This window comes from Thamnophis elegans, chromosome Z (assembly GCF_009769535.1).
Source record: "Thamnophis elegans isolate rThaEle1 chromosome Z, rThaEle1.pri, whole genome shotgun sequence".
NCBI lineage: Eukaryota > Metazoa > Chordata > Lepidosauria > Squamata > Colubridae > Thamnophis > Thamnophis elegans.
The window spans coordinates 97661508-97678829 of NC_045558.1; the positions used below are offsets into that span (position 1 = coordinate 97661508).

Consider the following 17322-nt stretch of genomic DNA (forward strand, 5'->3'; position numbering starts at 1 on the left):
GACCCTGCTATCACCTGGTATTGCGATGTCTATGATTGTGACCTTATTTTTCTCAACCAGTGTGATGTCTGGTGTATTATGCGCCAATATTTTGTCGGTTTGTATACGGAAATCCCACAAGATCTTGACCATCTGATTTTCGGTGACTTTTTCAGGCTGATGTTCCCACCAGTTTGTTGCTGTTTTAATATTATAATTTTTGCACAAATTCCAATGGATCATTTGTGCTACTGAATTGTGCCGCAATTTATAATCAGTCTGCGCGATTTTTTTACAGCAGCTGAGTATGTGATCAACAGTTTCATCAGCTTCTTTGCAAAGTCTGCAATTGGCATCATCAGAGGATTTTTCGATTTTGGCCTTAATGGCATTTGTGCGGATAGCTTGTTCTTGCGCAGCCAGGATTAGTGACTCTGTTTCTTTCTTTAATGTACCTGTTTTTAACCATAACCAAGTTTGTTCCCTGTCCACTTTATCTTTTATTTTTTCCAGAAATTGACCATGCAGTGCTTTGTTCTGCCAACTCTCCATTCTTGATTTTATCACATCTTTTCTGTATTCTTGTTTTGTCTGTTGGGCCTTCAGTAGATTTTTGTTCTTTACTTCGATTAATAGATGTTCTTGGGTGTCTTTTAAATAATCAGCCAGTGCATGTTTTTCTTCTTCAACTGTTTGCTTCACTTGTAATAATCCTCTGCCACCTGATTTTCGTGGCAGATATAGTCTATCAGTATCACCACGTGGATGTAAACTGTAGTGCATTGTCATTAGTTTCCTGGTTTTTCGGTCCAAAAGGTCCAAATCAGCTTGTGTCCAGTTAACTATGCCAGCTGTGTATCTTATAACTGGTATTGCCCAGGTATTTATGGCCTTGATTGTATTTCCACCATTCAATTTAGATTTCAAATTTTTCCTAACTCTGTTGGTGTACTCTCGCCTGACAATAGTTTTTACTTCTCCATGCTTGATGTTATCCAACTGCAGAATGCCTAAGTATTTGTAGGCTTCATTTTCTTTGCATTTAATTAGTTGGCCATTGGGCATTTCAATTCCCTCAGATGCAGTGATTTTGCCCCTTTTTATGGATACAGTGGCGCATTTTTCCATGCCAAACTGCATTGAAATATCGGTGCTGAATACTCGGACTGTATTTGTCAATGATTGGATTTCTATTTCTGACTTGCCATAGAGTTTCAAATCATCCATATATAGTAAATGCGAAATTTTTTCAGCTTTTTTGGCTGTTTGGTAGCCTAATTTCATTTTTTTTAAGATTACTGATAGTGGGATCATTGCAATGATGAAGAGAAGAGGTGAAAGTGAATCACCCTGGAAAATTCCTCGCTTGATATTAACCATTCCGTAGCTCTCATTCCCTACTGCCAACTCAGTTCTCCATTGTTTCATTGCCTTTTCAGTAAAGGATGTAATATTTTTGCTAATGCCAGTTGTTTCTAAGCATTTTATGATCCAACTATGTGGCAGTGAGTCAAATGCCTTTTTGTAATCAATCCAGACCATATTCAAGTTCGTTTTTCTGTTCTTACAATTTTCTAATATCATTTTATCAATTAGAAGCTGATCTTTTGTGCCCCTGCTCCTTCTTTTGTTGTCTTTTTGCTCTACTGGCAAGATGTTGTTTGTTTCCAAATAATCCATCATGTTATCTGCAATAATGCCTGTGAGTAATTTGAAGGTTGTTGGTAAGCATGTTATTGGTCTATAGTTTTCAGGTGTTGTTCCTTTAGTTGGATCTTTCTGAATCAAGTATGTTTTTCCAGTTGTCAACCATTCATCAATTTGGCCCTTTTGTAAAATTTCATTCAGTTGCCTGGCCAATATTGCATGTAAACTGGTCAGATATTTGAGCCAGAAACCATGTAATTGGTCCTTTCCAGGTGATGTCCAATTCTTTACCTTTTTAACTCGATTTTTGATCATCTCAGTTGTTATTTCTAATACTTGCATTTGTTTGTTGCCAATGCTTTTCTCAAAGTCATGTATCCACTTTGCTTCCTTGTTGTAGTCCTTTGCATTTTCCCACAATTCTTTCCAGAATTCAACTGTGGCCTGCTTTTCTGGTTTTTCACTTTTGGTGTCACCATTCACATTAAGACTTTGATAAAAACGCCGTTGGTCTGATCGAAATTGCTGATTTTGTTTATATTGGATGATTCGTGCCTCATATCTTTCAATTTTTCTAACTGTTGCTGTTATCTGCTGTTTTACAATCTCTACAGCTTCATTGATGTTTCTTCTATCCAATCTATATCTTCTGATTAGCCGATCTATGATTTTGTTGTTTTTAAGCCGTTGCTCATGCATGTTCTTTAAGTTACTAGCATCTGCCCTTAATTTTTTGATTTTTTGTTCTAGACGGATTTTCCACTTTGGCTTTGATGCTTTTTCTGTTGTGTGACTAGGTATTTTAATTTTAATGCCTAGTTCATTAGTGACTATTACAGCTGCGCTGTACATTAACTGGTTTGTTTCCAAGATGGATCCCGGTTCAATTGTTGAAAACACTGCATTAACCATTTTCATGATAGGGGCCAAAATTTTCTTAGGCACAGTTTTTAGTGATGGTAAACGTTGCCTTTCCTCATTAAGCAGAAAATGCTCCATGATCTTATCTTTCAATTCTTTTTGTTTTTGAGTTAGTTCATCAGTTGGTTCAGTGATAACTGGTTCTAGTGGTGGTGATGTTATTTCCTCCCTGAGAGCTTCTTCTGGGAGTTCTACTATAGTGTCTTTAGTTGTGTCTTGAATATCAGTTATTTCCGCTTGTGATATTGTTTTTTGGGTTTTGCAATTTGCCTGAATTTCCTCATGTTCAACTTCACTAAACACTTTATTCCGTATAATAAATCGCCTTTGATCTGCTAGTCGTTGTTCACTAACATTTGAATCTGGATATTGTTGTTTCCATAATTCATACATTCGCTTTAAATATCCTCTTTTTTCTGGCTCTGAGTTGTAGTAACAGGCCATTATGGCACGGTTTTCATCTGCACTATATTTTTGTCGTTTTGTTGGCTGGTCCACTTGTAGCCCACTTGTCGACGGATGTCCAGGGACCCCAACATCCGCCGCGGCCCTTGTTAACCCGCACGACGACCGATGCAGTATGGAATTCTTATTCGTTTTTTCCACCATATTGTATGGGTTGGCGGGGGTTTTTTTACGGGACCAGATGCCAACCTGATCCCAACCTTCCTCCTTTCTCATCCGGGCTTGGGACCGGCAACGGCGGAGTTATTATTATTATTATTATTATTATTATTATTATTATTATTGATAATATTAGTTTCACCTTTTAAGTTGCATTTCTGAAATAAAAGAATTTTTGCATGATATTCTAATTTTTCGAGTTTCACCTGTATACTAGAAAACTCACATGCATTCACTAGAACAGCAAATAAACTTCTCGCCAATCCACCCAATAGTTATAAATTGTGTGAAAACCATTACACTTGAGGAAGAAATACTCCTAGGCACTATTATGTATCCTGCTAATACAGTATTTGCCTAAGATTAAAATAAACATGACAATATTTTAAAATTAGTTGGAGATTTAATTAAGTTAAATCAGTGGTTTTAGAATGTTCAAAGGGTAGCTTCATGATATAACAGCTTGTTGGGCATTTTAGGATGAGTTTCCACTCAGGCATTGAAAAAAGAAAGATTGGAAAAACATCTGATAGAATTTAGGTACCGGTAATTTTGCCTAAACTAGAGTTTCTCCACATTGACTTAGATTGGGTGTAGATATACCTTAAATTTTTCATTGATGCTGGTAAATGCATTTTCTTCTTAAGATGTTTTTGCTGGTTAGAACAAATAATACATCAGTGTTTGCATGACTTCATGTGATGTCCAGAAGCTGTCTGAGCTGGCAGTTTATTTCATCAATATTAGGAATAGGACACAATCTTGCACTGCTGCAGAGAAACCCTCGGTTTTTTTTTATTTTTTACATAAGAATAATTTCTAGCACGATGGTAGACATGCTGATAATACTGTGCCTATATAGAGATGGAAAGTATCCAGATCAAGCATGATATAATAATCTCAGTAGATTGCAGAGGTCAATCCAGGCCCCAGGTATCTCATAGTCTGCAACATCATGCCATCAACTATTCTTGGGCCATGCTTGGCAGGTGTGACAAGAAGATATATTATACTCTCCTCTTGTGTGTATGTAATGGTTTATATGGGAATGACCTTGGGAGAGCAGCAGACTAAAGAACCAGCATATAAAAGATGTCTCAGCTTTTGGGAGAGGCGATGGTGCAGCATTTTTAAAAGGGGGCCTGTTGTGGCCTGTTGGCCGCCAGACCCTCCAGCAGCTGAATCAGAGGAGGAGGAGGCGTGAGAATCAGGGTCAGCATCAAGGCAACCCAAGAGTTCCATGGGAGAAAAGGGAATGGAGCTGGCAGAGAGAGAGACAGAGGTGGATCCTGGGCTGCCTATCAGCCCTCAGATGGAGAGTCAACATTCCCCAGGTCTAGAGGTGTCTGGTGAGGAAGAGGAGGAATAGCTGGGTCCAGTGCCTGACATATGGATGTGCAAAAGGCAGAGGAGAGGAGAACAGTGGAAATCCGTGGGCCAATCCTTGGGACAAAAGAGCCACTGTTGTTCTTCACCCTAGCTCTGGGGATAAAAGGCAGGGGGCAGAGATGAATAGATGTGGCAGACAACTGACCATTTCCCTTGCTGGACAGACATGTTAGCCTGAGATGAAAGAGAAACTTTTTTGCCAGGGCTGCTGGTACTCCTAATGAAGGAATTATTGCTTCAACTACAGAGGGCTTGTTGTGTTTGGGGAGCAGTATCAGAATACTGCTTTTGAGAACACCAACTACTTTCTGTCTTGCAATATTCTGTTAATGCAATCTTACAATAAAAGTAGAACTTGTATTCCTGTTTCTGCCTCTTGTTTGGACTACCTTGCAGGACTAATAGTGCCTGCCATTGAATTCCCTTTATGATTCAGAAAGGGTGAGTTGATTCAGTAGATGAACACTGAATATTGATTCCCCACTCCCCCAAAGTTATATGCACAGAAGTGAATAGTCCGGTGTGCATTTATGTGTGTAGGTTTGTATGGGAATATAGAGTGTTTTCTATTTAAAATGCTCATCTCTAATAACATGAATCATGTCGGCTAAGATCGATGAGGATCATAATACAAAAACTGAATGAGATTGGGTTACGAAAGTTTTACATGGTGCATGAAAAATCCATCCAGCTACACTCCCCCCCCCCCGCAACCCACTCTTCAGGCTGAATACAATTGAAGAGTTTTAAAGATGTATAAATTTATGATATAAACAGATGTTTCTGGTAGTGAAAATTTCAGCTGCTTTTTAAAGTGCCCATCAGTGCTTGTTGTATTTAAAAACCAGGTTTATTGCTAGAAATAAATCACCATTTAGAATTTGCAAGACCCAAAAGAACTTTATTAGACAGAAACCCCACAAGGAAAAGCAAAAGCAGGAACAACTAAGTCAAATTGTTACATGATCTCCAGCCACCATGTTATAAGTGCTTAAGGAACTACAGCTGTGTGAAACACTAAATTTCCATCTCTTGATGATGGTAGCTACCCATTGAAATCTGTGTATTATTTGCATAACGTAGAGGGCGTTCTTCAAGGCTTCTTACCAGTAGCTGGTTTATCTATAGCAAAACAAGGAAGAAATAAAGATTTATGAGGTTCAAATTATATGTTAATAAAGGCATTGTACTTGAAGGAAAGAACATTGTTTACTGAGGCATCTCTCAGAAGCTGCTTCTGTTCTGAGGCATGTCTTGGAATGATCAGTGAACATGCAACATCTCATGATAGCCTTTCTATAAATAAGTTTGCCTTTACGCCACTGTAATGAGGGGACTGCAAGATATCTGTCACTTATCTCTGGCCAACCTGCATGGACTCTTAATGGAACTTGTGCTTTTACTGCATTTTATTTTTTTATTGCATTTATGAGTATTGCTTTTCAGTACAAAAGACAGAAATAGCATTGGAACTGACCACAGATTGGAATATGAATTAATATATCTTGTGAATGCCTAGTTTCTAGAATCATGTTTTTTCAAACTTGGCAACTTTCAGATGTATGTCAAAATTTCCCAGACACTAGATTGAAAATTCTGGGAATTAAAGTCTACAAGTTTTAAAGCTGGCAAGTTTGAAAAATATCTTTCTAGAATCTAGACTATCTTTTCTGGCAGACATTCCCTTGAAAGTTAAAATGATAGTGGCAGTATAGGAAATGATAAGTATCTTGATAGACCACAACTTCCATTGTCCCTTGATATTAACCATCAGGCTTAAACTGATAGAAAGTGAAATCCAAAGGGCAACAAATTGCCCACTTATACTGTGAGGCCATAGCTGTAGCCTCTGTTTGAAGGATGTATATGATATTTTAGGCATTATCAAATATATCAGGCAGATATCATTGACAATGAAAAAGAAGTGGGTGATGGCATGTAAGGAGAAATGTGGATTAGGAGTAAGTCAAGGGAGATTGAAATATTGACAAATAACAACTACTAGTTAGTTAGTCTAAGAAAATTCCCCCATAACTCTGTCACATTCTAGTGAAAATTCAATCTCAAATGATTTACAATTTCAGGATTTAAAGAGCAAGAGATGACAAACAGTAAGATAATCAATCACTCCTGATTTTCTTCTAGCAAGGAACTCAACATTGTCTGAAGGAGAATTCACAAGTAACAGTCTTCTTCCTAGGCATAGGCTAGATCTGAATTTGCTTACCTTTAGCAAAATGGCTATCTATCATGTACCATCCAGCACACATCTGACAATCTATATTAAAAACTGTTTTCCATACTTTCCCTCCCTCAAAATAACAAAACCTTACCATGCATTCCTGAGGCATTACCTGAAAAGCTGTAGAGAGAAAAAAAGAAAAAGAAAGAATACTTACACTCAAAATCACAACAAACAAATGAACAAACAATAACTCAGCTGAATGGGGCCGTTTTTGAAAAGCAAGTTAAAGAGAATTTGTAATCTTTATCAATGTAAGTACTAAAGACTTAAACAACTTAAAGCTTTTTGAAAATGAACAAATAAACAAATAAACCCTATTCAGAATTAGTCTGAGTGACAGGAAGCAAACACAAAGAAAAGGCTGTTAGGAGAATCAGAAGTATTCTTCCCATATAATCAATCTTGCCCCACTCTCATCCCTATTGACTGCAACATGTAAATTAAACAACTTGACTAGAGTTACACCCTCATTTCAAAGCAATGGTTCTCATGACTCTGAGAGTTGAAGTCCACACAGCTTAAAGTTGCCCAAACTGAGAAAAATGTTATAAACTGACCCTATTCTGCTTCACCCTCTAGTAAAGAGAGTGCTTGGTCATTGTTTTCCTATGCGTGGTGACGTTTGATGGGAAGAGAATCAAAGCCAGGGTATCTACAGACCCCTTTCCTTAATTTGTTTGCAAATAATAAGAACAGCTCTATTTTCCAGCTTCATTATTTTGGCAAAATGGTTCCACCACAAAACCGCGGAGGACAAAATCGTGCTCGACGAAAGCGCACATTTGACGTCATCACAGCGCGACGAAAACATCGCACTGTGATCGATAAATGTAAAAATAAAGCGAAAACCTTACCCTAACCCCCCCAAACCTAACCCTAACCCTAACCCTTAACCTAAGCCTAAATCTAACCCTAAACCTAACCCTTAACCTAACGCTAAACGTAACCCTAATGCTCTAAACCTAACCCTAACCCTTAACCTAACCCTAACCCTAACCCTAACCCTTACCTTTATGTGAATCGGCTTGCTTTAATTTTATTTTTATTTCAATTTTTAATTTTTTTCGTTGTGCTATGATGACGTCAAATGCGCGCTTTCGTTGAGCACGCTTTTGTGGACCGTGGTTTTGACGGGTCACGTGGCAAAATAGGGGTCAGCAATTCATTTTGCTCAAGGCACAAGGCAGCTAACTATATAGACCAGTGGTTCCCAAACTTGACAACTTTAAGACTTGTGGACTTCAACTCCCAGAATTCTCCAGCCAGCTGCTGGCTGGAGAATTCTGGGAGTTGAAGTCCACAAGTCTTAAAGTTGCCAAGTTTGGGAACCACTGATATAGACTATACAGGAAAACAGCATATACGGTATATATAGACATGGTACAACAATTCTAAAATGAAGATGCTTCCAATAGTAACATGTTTGTATTTAGAAGCAACTTACTTGAAGTCCTGGCCATCCAAGAGCTTGCGATAAGTGTCAATCTCTTGCTCGAGACGGCTTTTGATGTCCATCAACATCCTATAGTCGTTGTTCTGTCTCTCCATATCACTGCGGACATCAACCAGTTGGGCTTCTATGTTGCTGATCATGCTTTGGATTTGGCACAGTTGGTTGCCATAGCGAGCTTCTGTGTCTCCTAAGGTGCCTTCCAGGGCAGATTTCTGAGAGGAAGAAGGCAGCATTGGTAAGAAGAAAAATTCAGTGCTTTCTGGAAAAAAAAATCTATGGCTCAGTTTGAAAGAAATCTCAAACATTGTTTTGAAAACTGGAGCAAGCTAAGCTTAAGGAAGAGAAATTAGGTGTAAGGGGGTAACAGTTATATTTGATTAACTTGCACTGAGCAACAGAAGACCAATAGAGTTGGTCAATAGAAGACCAATGCTGAAACCTAACACAGCAGTTTTCAGAAGCATTGGTGAGATTGATTTGAACATTTAATTATTTGCTAGCTATTTCATATCTCATAATAACTAGCTGTTTCTTCACTTGTTTGCTAGATCTCCTGGATCCTGGTGTAGCTGTTGGAGTTGACAGGAATTAAACCTTTGAATGTTTAATTGATATCTCTTTGCACTCCGTATGTGTATGTATATATTCACACAGACATATATTGCTCAAGCATCAAATTAAGTTACTTATTTCAGGATTCAGGCATTGGACTTCATTCACTCCTACTGATCCACGTACCATGCTTAACTGCGATTGCAGCTCTATCTCCAAACCTTGGAGAGTCCGTCTCAAGTCAGTAATTTCCGTCTTGCTGGTCTGCAGCTGTTCAGTGTTGATGGCAACCTCTTTGGTCAGTTCTTCAGTCTAAATATATATTTTAAAGAGAAGGTGACATTTATAAGTCAGATCATAATTTGGAGAACCATACCAGCTCAGTTGTTTCTTCCCGAATTGTTATATTGAAGGATTCCCGTGCCCTGTCCCATTTTATTATCTCTCCATTTTCCTAGCTCACCTTGCTCGTAAACCATGCCTCCGCATCCCTTCGGTTCTTGTCAGCCAGCAGCTCATATTGGTCTCTCATGTCTGCCAGGATCTTGGTGAGGTCAATGCCTGGGGCAGAATCAATTTCCACACTCACTTGGCCACCCGCTTGGCCAGAGAAACCACTCATTTCCTTTAAATGAGAGGGGTGGGGGGTGGGAAAGTCCAAACATTAATTGAGGGTTGATTTGCATAGCAGCACAAACTTTGTTTCCGCATTTATAGATATAGGTGAGCTATCTGCAGGTCAGGTAGGATTAATTCAGACGTGATTTGAGTTTTTTAAAAAAATTAAAAACTTTGAAAGAATTGATCTTTCAGACCTAATTTCAAAGAAATATATGAACCCCAGAACTGTACAGCTTTATGACTGAGTCATTTAATGCGGTGCAGCCAAATTCATGCTGCAGAAGTGATTCTCTATCTCTTTAATAGCTGAGAAATTGAAGTTATCATCTCCTAATAAGCTATTCCATCAGTGGTGGATTCCTACCAGTTCGGCCCAAACGGTAGTGGTTTGGCAGCCTGGGTCGCTGGAACTGGCAGCAACCCAGCCTGCCACGCCCCTGAACTGGTTCCCCATCTTCTTTTTCAATTTTAATTGCACTGTGCATGCACGGGAAGCACGCACATGAGTGAAGCGGCAGTAGTGCCTGCCGCAACCCACCCCTGTATTCTGTATATATAAACCTACTGAATGATTTTATTTTGAACAGTTGATTGAATCCTATAGGGGCCACTCAATTGTTATACAAGATACAAGATGCCAGAAAGGTACAGCTGTGGTGGTGCAGCGCTTAAAATGCAGAATTGCAAGCTAACTGCCATCTGTTCAGCAGTTTGAGTCTCATTGACTCAGCTTTCTATCCGTCTAAAGTCGGTAAAACAAGGATCCAGATTGTGGGGAGCAACATGCTGGCTCTGTAAACTGCTTAGAGAGAGCTATAAAAGAACTGTCAAGTGGTATAAGTCTAAGTTCTATTGCTACTACTATTGACAGAGACAGCTAAGACTTTCTGCTGACCTTAGATTTAGTGTAGCACGTTATCTTATTGATAATGCTGAAGATTCAGCCCCTGTTGCAGTTAACTTTTGGACATAGAATTGAGATCGTGTAATGCTTTCTAGTGGTACCTTAAGAAGACTGAGTGATGTTCATAGAATTTAAGTTAGTTACATATAACTTCAATCTGCTCTTTGGTTTTATTTTAATCATTTCCAGCCCAGGGAACACTTGGCTCTGTTTTTACCTCCTCGTGGTTCTTCTTCAGATAAGCCAGTTCTTCTTTCAAGCTTTCAATTTGCATCTCCAGGTCAGTTCTAGCCAGGGTCAGCTCATCCAACACACGGCGTAAGCCATTAATATCAGCTTCCACACTCATGCGCAGGGCCTGCTCAGACTCAAACCTGGTTAAAGAAAGAAATACCTCACTTTTCTTAGGCATAGTTTAAAATGTCATGGATTCTGTTTAATTTTGTCAATTCATTTCCTACTATAGAATGTTAGGCTGTTTGACAAAGAAGGAATAAAAGATATCTGGATACAGAAGACTGATGTTATGCTATTTATGTGACCACTTCTTTTGTAATAGGTAACAATGCTATGTAAGAGATCACTCATGAATAGATCCTTTTTAGATTCCTTCTATTCCCTTCCATAATTTGCCAATCGCAAATATACATTTCCCTACATTTTCTGGCCCATGAAAGTAGACTCTGCGCAGCAACACTGGAGATTCATTGGAAACATGTGTCAAACCCACCATAGCTATTTTATACAACAAATGTGGCAAATCCCTTGCACTGCTTATTCCTTTCCCTTTTAATAATAAACTGATTACAGGTCACACAGTTTATGGATTGGGATTTTAGTATAGTTACCCCATTTATAATTGATAGACTGGATTTTATCATAGATTTTAACTTTTATTTATTATTTTATTCTAGATTTTTTAATTGTACATTTTTGAGTGTTTTTATTTGTTCTGGTCTCTGGTCTATGACTGTAATAAAATTCTATTGCTATTGGCCCATGAAAGATTTACTTACTTGGTTTTAAAGTCATCAGCAGCCAACCTGGCATTATCAATCTGCAGGATCATTTTGTTATTTTCAATTGTTGCTTCCAGGATCTGCAAGACAAGAAGTAACACATAATTCGAGTGAGTTTCTTTTGGTCATAGAATATCTCTTTTTTAAAAAAACTACTTTGGGTTCCATGCACAGGCAGTTGATGGGGTGCATATGTGTGTCTTTAGGCTTCTTGGAGTAAACTGACTTCTTCTCTAAATTGGCCCACTAGACATCCATGTTGTATTTTCAGTTGTTTACCCGAAAGAATATTGTCCCTCAAAAGATTCAATTAACTGTTGACTAAAACAATGGAACTAAAATTCCTTAAATTCCTTTATGTCTTTTATTTATAGGAATTCATAAATTCTTATATTTCTTGACCAAATATGGCTCTTTTTGCCATAATATAATCATGATATACAGTTTACATTATCCGTTAGACTGATATGAGCTCTACCAGTTCTATAAACCAGCTATTTACTACTTTGATTGGACTATGCAGATAACCAATTGATTCACCTGAAAAATTCAATGTACACTCTCTGTTGGCATAAAGATATGTTTATCACTTATCCTTGCAATGAGACTTTTACAAAAGCTGCAATGTAAATTCAGCACAACAAACATTAAAACAAATAAAAGTTATAAAAGAGATTCTACTCTGAAATTACTGGCTACATCTTAAAGCCCATCTCATGTTGGTTAACTTCAAGTACCAACAGGTATAGGATTAAGAAAACCATCCAACCAAAGATGTAGTGCTCTTTCAGATATGTGTTTTTTAAAAATACATTTCTTGACTTTCTAATCCCACCTTTTCCCCAAGACTCCAAGGCAGTTTACACAGGGATCTCCATTTTATTGTTTTTGCTGATAGAGTGTGACTGACTGAAGGTTGCTGTGATGGAATGTAGTCTGGATTCCAGGAAAGAGGAATTGCCCTCCAGATGACAAAGGGGCCGAGAGAAGCTTAGATAGTTTGATTAGGAGAAAGACAGTGAAGAATGCTCTTCCCTAGCAATTCTCAGAGTATATCTATAGTAATGGGAATAGTTGCTTTAGTTTGGCAAGATTTCTGTTTATAAGTAGGGAACAATGAAAATGTTCAGAAATAATTCCACATGTTTTTCTTAGTTCTTGGGGCCTAACAGTCACGTTGGAACAGAGTCTCTACTCCAGCACCTTAACTACTGTACCATAATCAATGTTCAACATTCACATTTGAGATTCTGTCCAATTTTCCCTATCACAAAGAAATTTTGGCTTGGCTCTGCACTTTACATGCTAACTTCCTTTGCAGCTCAGCTTCAACCTCTCCAATTCTTTAAAACTAACAGCCACCTTGGAAGTTGGTAATCATTAACTGCTATGCTGTATTGATTTTTTCATAATAAATGTTTGTTTTTCTTTTACTCTCTGTACTTTTAGGGTGTGTATGTATTTCCTGTCAAAACAAACTGGAGGTTTAGTGATTCTGCTGTCACAAAATAAACTTTGATTGTATGTATGTATTGAAAAGTGTATGATTGTATAGAAAAGGGTTTACTTAATTACTGGTTTCTTGTGTTCTTTTTTCCTCTTTAACAAATAGCAGAAAGAAACCCAAAGCTTTGTGGGTTAATTGAATTGTTGAATGGAAGGCCTCTACTCAGATTCCAATTCAAGATATATAGGTGGCCTTTAGGAATATTAAGGCAATGAAGGAAGGAGCTTCAGAGATCTTTATCTCAAAAGGTTCCAAAGGAGAATTTGCACTCTGTCTTCACAGATGGAGGCTTCATTGCAGAACAGGAAAAACTAATACATAGCAAACAAGCACATTGAATAAATAGAGATACCCATTTAATAATAATTTGCATAATTTAAATAGACAAAGGAGATATCTTGCTGAAATGGAGAAGATTAAGATCAGATGCACTACTTGCCAGGACATCCTAAAGGAGAGACAACAAAAATTAAGAGGTCCTCATGTGATCAAAAGAATCATCTTGATTTTTTTGACTTCCTCCTCTGGATACCCCTGCTTCCCATTGTCTAGAATAGATGATCACAGTCATTATCCTCTTTTTTCCTCTTCACAGATTTTCTTTTAATGTTTAAAGTGAACCTGTATAAGCAATATCCTTCAAATAAAGCATTGTCCTTGGACAATCTTTCAAACAGGATACTTTCTTAGCCCCTTCAAATACAATTATGGTATATCCTCTGTAAAAAAAAACTTATGGAATTTCTATTTCCTGGAGGCAGCAAACTATCACAAGTTAGCACTATGTATGGTGAAGAGGGGAGGAAGGATGGAATTTGAGGGTCTAACTATTGGACGAGTTGCTATTGAGAGATGTCATATGCTTAAATTTTGGTGTAGCCTTGAACTGATAGCACAATTTTGAAATGGAGCAGCATATGAGATGATCCATGGCTGGAGACATATAAAAAATAAACTAGGATGCACAGGGTCCAAATTGAAACACTTTTAAAATAGAACTAATTAAATTAATGGGAATGATGTAAATTATGACTAATTTATAACTCATTGATTTGGTGAAATCCAATGTACACAAGCTGACATGCAAATATCAACAGGTTTGCTGAGGAATGCATTTCAGTCCATCTTCTCAGCATACTAGCATTACAGTAATTAAAGAGTATATAATGGTGATTTTATCTGCAGCAATAGTGAGAAAAATAAATTAATATGCTAATATGAACAGTTTAGAAAATGCAATAGTCCAGCATTTCGCTGACACGAGAGTGGTGCTAATAGCAGAAAAGAGGTGCTAACTCAAGAATCAAGAGATACCTTAATTCTCAACAGAACATGGATCTAAATTTGTAAATGTAAGATCTTGTAGCTACATGAGATATATCTGCCTCAGGCATATTGTTTAATTAATTACTAAGCATTATTTGATAAATTAATTGATCAAAGATTGCTCCGAATGACATCTGACTGACACAGACACAGCTAAACTATAAAAATCTGATTTTGATTCCTATCTAATATACATAATTCCATTACCTTTATTCAGTTTCTTTAAAGTGAACCATGCCAGAATTATGCTGTGCACACACAGCACTCTTTGTCTATAGTTTGGCAAAATGGACAGTAATTCTTAAATACAGGCGATCCTTGATCTCAAACTGTTCATTTAATCATGGTTTAAAGTTACAACAGCTTTGGGAAAAAATGCTTTAGGTATTATACATGCACTTATGAGCATTGCACCACTTCCATGGTCACATGACCACAATTCTGGTGCTTGGCAACCAGCTCACATTCACAACTGATTGCAGCATCTTGTGCTCATTTGATTGTGATTGGCCAGCTTTTTAAAAAGCATTAATTGAGGAAGCTAGATTTGCTTTGCAACCACTCTAAAAATGGACATAAAATTAGCTCTGGTCGAGTGTGGACTTGACTTGCACTGATTTGTGACTAAAATTCTAATCCCATTTGTGTTTGTAAGTCAAGGATTAACCGTATAATTAAATGAAGTAGAGGAACTTGAACGCTTCCTGGCTTATGTTGATGCTTTGCAATGAACAGTGAGCAAAATGTTTTTGCCAACCATGTCCAATGATTCAAGCTAAGTTGCTGTTACATTTTCTTCACAAATGAGGACAGTGAATGTTAGGGATTTATTAATATAAATTGATCAGCTCTTTTGAGAGAGATACTGGAATTCGGGTTTATCATATTAATGCCATCATGCCATACGAGACTTTCCCCTTTGTAATAATAATTTTGTGTTTTTAAGCAAATGCAGAGCAGCTAAATGTTCAAATGATTGTCTATCCCACCATGTTCACACTGCAAGCCAGAAAAAGTGCAGGAGATGAACTTAAGTGGAATTGGTGGCTGTTAGTTGCTGATTTCTAATTCCCAATCAGCATAGTCAATGGTGGGGTATGTTGGAAGTTGCAATTTAGTTTTCTCTGCAGTGCCATAACTCTTTGCCATTAGGGGAATTTCAGAAATATGAGGACATTTACAAACATAGAATGGACTAAGTTTACACTTTGTGCTAAATCATAGTTCCTTATGTATCACCTACAACTGACAGAGTTGCACAATGTGTAAAGCCATAATCCATGATATACAAAGCAAAAATTGCATAATATATTAATCCAGTGACAAAGAAACCTTTGTATAGTATAGCATGATCTGCGATACTAGTCACTGGCTGTCCAAAGACTGTTATTGCTACAGCCCACATATCACAATTGAAAAACCTTTCACAAGAGGCTGAAACATGAATAAATCCCTCAGGATTCAATTTCTCCAAGTCTGAAGTCCTACCTTCTCCCGGAGGTCTTCAATGGTCTTGTAATATGGGCTGTAATCACGGGTCGCAGTCGGTCCCTGCTTCAGGTACCACTCTCGAATTTTAACCTCTAGCTCAGTATTTGCCTCCTCAAGGGCACGCACTTTGTCCAGGTAGTTTGCCAGGCGGTCATTCAAATTCTGCATAGTCATCTTTTCATTTCCCGAAAGGAGGCCATCACTGACACTGAGGTTCCCTCCAGCCCCACCAGCTCCACCAAAGCAGCCACCACTCCCATAGCTAAGACTTCCACCACCATAGCCACTACTTAGCCCTCCTCCAAATGCAGGAGAGGATAATCTATTAGAAGAGACAGAGATGCCATAGCCACCAGATCCCCCATGGATGCTTGGAGCTCTGAAGGAGGAAGAACCACCAAAACCTCCACCACCAATGGTAGAAGAGGATTGCCTAAAGCTGTAGGTGTTCATGATGAAGGGATTTCTTAGACCAGCTCTTGGCAACCAGGTGACACACTTTGTGCTCTGGAGACAATGTGAGCAGTTCTCCCCTCTCCCTGTCTCTTTTATTCTGCACTGTTGTGGGAGTTGTCCATCCAACCTGCTGATATGTGAGCCCTCTGGAATGGACCAAACCCTTTGGCAGCATACAGATTCTTCTCATTGGTCAGTCAGAAAGAAATGGGCTGTTTCTTTTCCAAATATTTGCTTAGAAATATTTTCGTCCCCTCCTCTTGTCTAACAATGTGTCCCCCCCTTTCTTTTTAGAACAAAAGTTGTGATTCATAGTAGGTGGCTTTCTGCTCAAAAGCAAGACATTGATAAATGCTAGGTGATCATTTACTTAAGCCTCAGCTAAAACCCTGAGCACACATACCTGCCCTGACACACACACTGGTTCTTTTGTAAAAGGGGTGGGGGAAGGGAAACAACTTGGAGCAGAAATCCAGCAGTTGAAGCAGGTAAGATATTGCAGTGAAACCGAGACAAGAATTCAGGCCCCCATCCCTGCAAGATTCATCTTCTTATTAAAGGGCTGTGAACATATACTCAGAATATCTCACTTGCTCCCAACTGCTATCAAAACAGATTTTTTTGAAAGAAGAAGGTAAAAAGCTGACTTTAATCATGTGTATAAATTCTGGAAAGCATAAATCCTTAATATCTCAAAAGAATATTTTAGTTGGAGAGGGAAATAATAGCATACAAGTGCTACTTTTCTGCATGGAAAACAGGAAATTCTTGAGGGTATTTTCTCACATGGATGAGCACTTTCATGCATAGCCAATCTGTGTGGTTTCTCCTGTGTTGCACCTTAATGGGGGAATTCAAGCCAAAGATTTTTTGTCATGTTTGTTGGTACAATACGTTGTGTAGAGAAAAAGTAGGACTCTAGGGTGAAGCTGTTCAGTAGTCAACATCCATTTTGGATTTGGCATCTTAAAATGGGATTCTCCATACACCAAAAGCCATAGGATGGACAAAATGCCTTGCTCACTGCAAACCTCCTGGCCTGCTATGTTTTTAAAAATATATCATCCTATGATTTGAATGCAGTATCTCCCAACGCTCATGGGTAAAAGAATGTACTGCTGTGAATGGCTCTGAACGATGGGGCTTGTAGTCTAACACTTTTGAATGAACTTATTCAGTGAGTTCTTG

General features: G+C 38.2%; 1 protein-coding gene across 1 annotated transcript; it reads right to left on the bottom strand.

Annotated features, from left to right (window-relative positions):
* Nucleotides 1-5440: 5440 nt before the first annotated feature.
* On the bottom strand, nt 5441-16229 carry LOC116522229 (keratin, type I cytoskeletal 19-like). Its single transcript, XM_032237023.1, has 8 exons — nt 15676-16229; nt 11352-11434; nt 10553-10709; nt 9274-9435; nt 8997-9122; nt 8250-8470; nt 6915-6922; nt 5441-5682 (listed from the first exon to the last, which is right to left on the bottom strand). The coding sequence occupies exons 1-8, from the start codon at nt 16129-16131 to the stop codon at nt 5654-5656; spliced, it is 1242 nt and encodes a 413-aa protein (XP_032092914.1). The 5' UTR covers nt 16132-16229; the 3' UTR covers nt 5441-5653.
* Nucleotides 16230-17322: the final 1093 nt, after the last annotated feature.